Source organism: Fundulus heteroclitus, unplaced genomic scaffold (assembly GCF_011125445.2).
Source record: "Fundulus heteroclitus isolate FHET01 unplaced genomic scaffold, MU-UCD_Fhet_4.1 scaffold_84, whole genome shotgun sequence".
In the NCBI taxonomy this organism is placed as follows: Eukaryota; Metazoa; Chordata; class Actinopteri; order Cyprinodontiformes; family Fundulidae; genus Fundulus; species Fundulus heteroclitus.
The window spans coordinates 1,017,969-1,023,968 of NW_023397296.1; the positions used below are offsets into that span (position 1 = coordinate 1,017,969).

Consider the following 6,000-nt stretch of genomic DNA (forward strand, 5'->3'; position numbering starts at 1 on the left):
TATATATATATATATATATATATATATATATATATATTTGATTTTACCGGCTTGCCATACACAAACTCATTTCCTTCACTATTTCGTCTGTCTATTGTCTGCATTGTCTGGACTTTAGCAGACAGACAATGCCAGATTATTAAAAAACCTTTAGCCAGTGGATGTCCAACAGTTTTCCCTGCCTGATTCTCTGTTCATGAACACAACCAGGTTCTATTGAATTCAATTAAATTTTATTTATATAGCGCCAAATCATGAAACATGTCATCTCAAGGCACTTTACAAAGTCAAATTCAATCATATTATACAAATTGGGTCAGATTACACAGATTGGTCAAAAATTTCCTATATAAGGGAACCCAGTTGATTGCATCAAAGTCCCGACAAGCAGCATTCACCCCTGGAGAAGCGTAGAGCCACAGGGAGAGTTGTCTGCATTGTCCATGGCTTTGCAGCAAACCCTCATACTGAGCAAGCATGAAGCGACAGCAGAAAAAACTCCCCATTAACGGGAAGGAAAAACCTCTTGCAGAACAAGGCTCAGTATGAACGGTCATCTGCCTTGACTGACTGGGGGTAAGGGAAGACAGAGCAGAGACACAACAAGACAGACAAACAAGCAAAGAAACACACATTGATCCAGTAATCTGTTCTATATCAGATGGTAATAGCGGGTGATCTGGTTTTCCTGGATGATGTCACAGCTAACAGAACGCCAGACCAGGTATACCTACTATGAAGGAAAAAAAAAAAAGAGAGGGAGAACAAAAAGTTAAAAGCTGAAACGACAAGGTCTTCATGACAAGCAATGCAAAACTGGAGAACAGTAGAACTCAGTAGAGTGAGAAAAATAGACCCTGATGTCCTCCAGCAGCCTAAGCATATAGCAGCATAACTATAGAGGTAGCTCAGGGCAACATGTGCCACTCTAACTATAAGCTTTGTCAAAAAGGAAAGTTTTGAGATTAGTCTTAAAAGTAGACAAGGTGTCTGCCTCACCGACCAAAACTGGGAGTTGGTTCCACAAGAGAGGAGCCTGATAGCTAAAGGATCTGCCTCCCATTCTACTTTTAGAGACTTTAGGAACCACCAGCAGACCTACAGTCTGAGAGCGAAGTGCTCTGTTAGGATCATTGGGGCCAATCAAATCTTTGATATAAGATGGAGCTTGATTATTAAGGGCTTTATACACGAGAAGGAGAATTGTAAATTCTATTCTTGATTTAACAGGAAGCCAAAGAAGGGAAGCTAAAATTGGAGAAATATGATCCCTCTTGTTGATTTTCATCAGAACTCTTTTTTGGATCAGCTGAAGACTTTAAACTGCATTTTGTGGACTTCCTGATAGTAAAGAATTACAATAGTCCAGCCTTGAAGTAACGAATGCATGGACTAGTTATGGATTTCCCTGCCTTGCGTAGCCCTTGTCAGACAGCTACACTGCCTTCTGTTTTCTGGACATAACCTGGACTACCTGTTTCTAGCAACCACAAACTTTGCCTGCCCCAAATATCTGTCTGTTTGCCGATTCCAGCCTCTGCCCATTACTTGCTTGACACTAACTGCTGCGTGTTATGAACAGAACGGATGGACCCAGATTTCAAACCAGACCAATGTTACAATTTAAGAGGATTTATTGAGGATAGGGAAGGGGATTGCAGGCAAACAGAATAATAGGCAGGACAAAACAGAGCTCGTAGTAGATCAACAGTCCTTAGTAAAACAAAAACAGGTGATCAGAAGTGCAGGAAAGTCCAAAACAGAATCTAAATGCAGAGTCGGGAAACAGATCCAGGTACGGTACACGGGCAGATTTAAGACTAAACAAGGTCAGGCAGGCTCAGTAGTGATCTTTGTGGAGACGTGGCTGGACAACCGCATACCCGATGCTGCAGGCCGCTCTCTTTTTCAAGCCTCTGTGTGGGTACGTAGGCAACAGAGAACAGATAGGGAGTGCTGCCTGATAATAAACATGATGGTGATTAGCCCCAGGCCCATCACCACAAACAGTGTTCTAATTCATTGGTCATGTTATTTATTTTAATAACATGACATGTTTCTCGAGACTTAGCTTAACCTTATAGGCCCCACTACACCAGATAGCAGTATAAGTTAAGAAATTTGCAGTCCTTATAAAACTCATCCCTAATGAACAGTATAAATGTAACATGAAACATCCATAACTTGTGTCACCTATGCAGGGATTGTCGGTTCGCTAAATGTTAGAAAATGGGTTCCCTCAAAAAAAAAAAAAAAAAAAAAAAGGTTCTGTATGACCTTTAGAGTCACATTACGCAAAAATATGGTTTGTAAATGTGTCTGTTAATCAGTGGTAATGTTGATATTATGTTTTGGTTTTAATTGTAACACTGCAGCCATTCAAAATCTAAATCCTAATGGTATGACACAATATTCTTACACAGTGTTTACCGCATTCTTGCGGTTGTGTGAAGATGATTTAGCTTAATTGCAGAGCACTCTTTTACAAGGCAACCACCTGCCTATGAGCATGATATAGCTGTGCCTGTTTTGCTGACATAAACAAGACAAATGACAAGTTTACAACTACATGTACCAGTACATAGCAGCAGCACTGTAAGGTAAGTTACATTTTAACAGAATGTGGAGCTAAGGAAATTATAAACTGTGTTACATCCAATATGCACAGAATATTATGCTTTGTATGATGTATGTAACTTACCTCCTCCTGGTCTACAATGTAGTTGGTTGTTGTTGTTTCTCTTCTGACAGCCAACTAGATTCACCCACCTACTGTCAAAAAGATCTGGGTGCAAGACAGCTGCTCGCATGAAAGCAGAGAAACTCTGCTCACGTGAGCAGAGAAATTCTGCCCAAGAGTCCAAGCAAAGAAATCTTTCACACAAAACTTATTTATGTTCATGCTGAATGGATTTACGCTCGCACAGCGAGCATATTTGTGCAGATGTATTTCGGCTCAAAATGTTTTTTTTTATATATAAATTTGCTACCATGTGTATTTTTGTCAGGTTGAGACAACTTTTTTAGCAAATGGCTGCATGAAGAACTCATAACTCTTGTGTCCAAGGAATCACTAACATATAAATGTAATATAGCTGAATCTATACTTGATCATATACTTTAGTGTTGCTTTTGGGACAAAGATCAATTTTCTGTATACAGATGGATGATATTGTACAGCAGAATAGAAGATAATGACATTCAAGACAACGTTGTTTTCTTTGCTAACCCTACTGGAACCAAAGTACTTGATTAGGCTGAAGAGGAACTGTGGTCAATGTGAAACTATATTCCTCTTACCAAAGTCATTGAATATAAAGGAAAACAATGTCTCTCTATAATCGCCAGGATAATTCATAACTAACTGAAAAGGTATATTTCTGTATCAATAACAGTGTATCAAGGTTACAAAGAAAATGGAAAGATGGAGTGGCCTATAGATGAGACAGCCTGCCCCCATTAATTTTCACACACTTACTGCTCCTCGACAGAAGTCTAGTCCAGGGTTGTCCAGCAGGGTGCGTTCACTCTCTCCTTTCTCTCCTATCAAGGTCACAAATATGTAGTTGTTGGTGCCTGAATACTCTGATGTCCCAGTGGCTACTGTGACCGTGTAGACTTCCATCTAAAAATGTAGATACAGAGGACATGCAACTGTTTAACTGAAAGGCAAAGAAGAGATATCTCAATATGTTGTTCTATTGATAACTGGATGCCTGATTCACACATGAGTTTACGAATAGTTTTATTAACAGTTGTGAATAAATTGAAACTATTTACTACAATATCACTATTAATTCTCTCCATATTAAATGACGGTGAAAAATTACTTTTGCCGATTTTGAATGCATTTAGTTGTTACGCTAGTGCATGTAATAAAGATTTGAAAACAGTAATCTGTTATTCCTCATGCAAGAGGAATCAAAATAATATTCAGCTAAGACAGCATTAGAGAGTTCTTTTTCCTGTTATTAGTAAGAGACAGATTTCAAAGGTGTCAGATGAACTGCACTGTATGAAATATCCCTATTTGGGGACTGCCCATTATTTCCAATCAGACTCGTCCACACTGCTCATGTAGAGACTATGTTTGTGGCAGTGTTTATATTGGTCCTATTTCTCTGGAATTTTAAAGTGCTGAGAACAATTAGGAGCCATTCCAGTATAAGATTTATGGTGAACATATGAGCCTCTTCTTCAGCCCACATTGAGAAGACTGAAAGAGGACTGAGGTTCTCCTAAAATAAAAAGGAGCAAAAAGCCATTCTCCCCACATTGAAGAACTTAATATGCATTATTTCAGTTATGCTGCTAGTTAAAAAGTGTCTTGTTTTTATTTTAGCCTTAGGTCAATATAATCTTTTAACTGTAGACACTAGTGAAAAAGTCAGCACATTGTTCTATTAAAAATTATTTTTAGGCTTAATGGAAAATATTTTCCAATCAACTCTCTTCCTGCTTCATCAACTGCAGATGTGACCCAAACCCTGTAGTGCCATAACCTCTACTTACAACAGGATTGACGGTACTGCATGTTCACATAGGTAGAGCACATGTTGAAATTCTAAAGAAAACATACATTATGCAACGGGACATTTTCCAACCAGCATGCATTAAAATCATGCTTCAACCCCATCTTTCCCAGTGTAGATGTGAATTTGAATGAAGGGTGAGATTTGAATATCATATCTAAGCAAATGTCTAAACCATATTTATGCAAAGGAGCAGATAAAAAAAGAGATGCTTTGTGTGGTAGACCAGATGAGACTATTTGTTTTCCTGAAGCCAAGATATCATTGCATGTAATGGGAGCAGATGTCATACCCTGGTTTTCATGTTACTGGGAAGACAGTGGCACAGGAGTTAAGGAGTTTGTCCTGTAACTCTCACATGTTTCTCAGGCTAGTTCTAAATTCTGGGTAGAATACAAGTTTTTTTTTTTTTATTATTATTTGATCTGTTTCCCTGTCAACCTCTTTGATTTTGGAATAAAATCAGCATTTGTATTTAAAATTTAGGATGTAGTCAATGAGAATTAGCCCTCATCTAAAGCATAGTCTTTCAAATGCTATTACTCTTACTTAGTAGGAAGGAAAAATAATCAAACACCAAACCACCAACCTTAGTTAAGTTTTGCACCCAGAACTGAGTGTTAATTTTCTGACCTCGTTTTCCAGCTGATTTCCTCTCACCCGGATTGTCGGCTGACTGCCCACTGGTTTTGTCCGCTCAACTCTGAGTTCTGCTTCGTCTCCCTTCTGTCTCCTGAACAGTTTGAACAGGAAGTTTCAGCCAGCTTCAACTACTGAGTTACCCTGCAGCCAGTTGTCACACCCAAAGCCCAAATTTCATGAAAATTTTTTCTATACTGCTGTGAGAGAGACAAACAAGCCCTTTGTGAAAACACACCTCACTCTTCAGCACACATACAGACATTCATTTCCATTCATGTTTCAACCCTTTCTATGGTCTTACCCTGATCCAGCACATATCTAACCTAAATAACACCATTTAGGATTAAAGGGTCCTGTAAAAGCCAGTGCTGCGTTATACATTTGTTCTTTAACTTAAACAGGGTGCATGATTTAAAAGCACGCCAATAAAACTGAGGTAACCCTTTTAACTTTAAATAGTTAAGGGCCAAAAGGCAAAGCTCTCAATTTACTGGTGGATCTACGTTCCTACCCTCATCTATGGTCATGAGCTTTGGGTGATGACCGAAAGAACGAGATCCCGGATACAAGTGGCCGAAATTAGTTTTCTTCGTAGTGTGTCTGGGCTGTCCCTTAGAGATAGGGTGAGGAGCTCAGTCATCCGGAGAGGACTCAGAATAGAGCCTCTGCACCTCCAACTCAAGGAGTCAGTTGAGGTGGATCAGGTTCGGGCGGGTTAGGATGCCTCCTGGACGCCTCCCTGGTTAGGTGTTCCGGGCACGTGCCACCGGGAGGAGACCCTGAGGGAGACCCAGGACACGGTGGAGAGATATGTTTCTCGGCTGGC

The 6,000-nt window shown here is 39.6% G+C and overlaps 1 protein-coding gene across 1 annotated transcript in view; it reads right to left on the minus strand.

The window, feature by feature from the left end:
* The window catches only part of alox12 (arachidonate 12-lipoxygenase), a gene marked incomplete at its 3' end in the record, with an annotated part of 121,759 nt that extends 116,069 nt beyond the window's left edge, over positions 1–5,690 (minus strand). The window contains 2 exon segments of the mRNA XM_036134515.1: positions 3,479–3,625; positions 5,166–5,690. Of these exon segments, the coding sequence (XP_035990408.1) occupies positions 3,479–3,625 (147 nt within the window).
* Between the last annotated feature and the right edge of the window lie 310 nt (positions 5,691–6,000).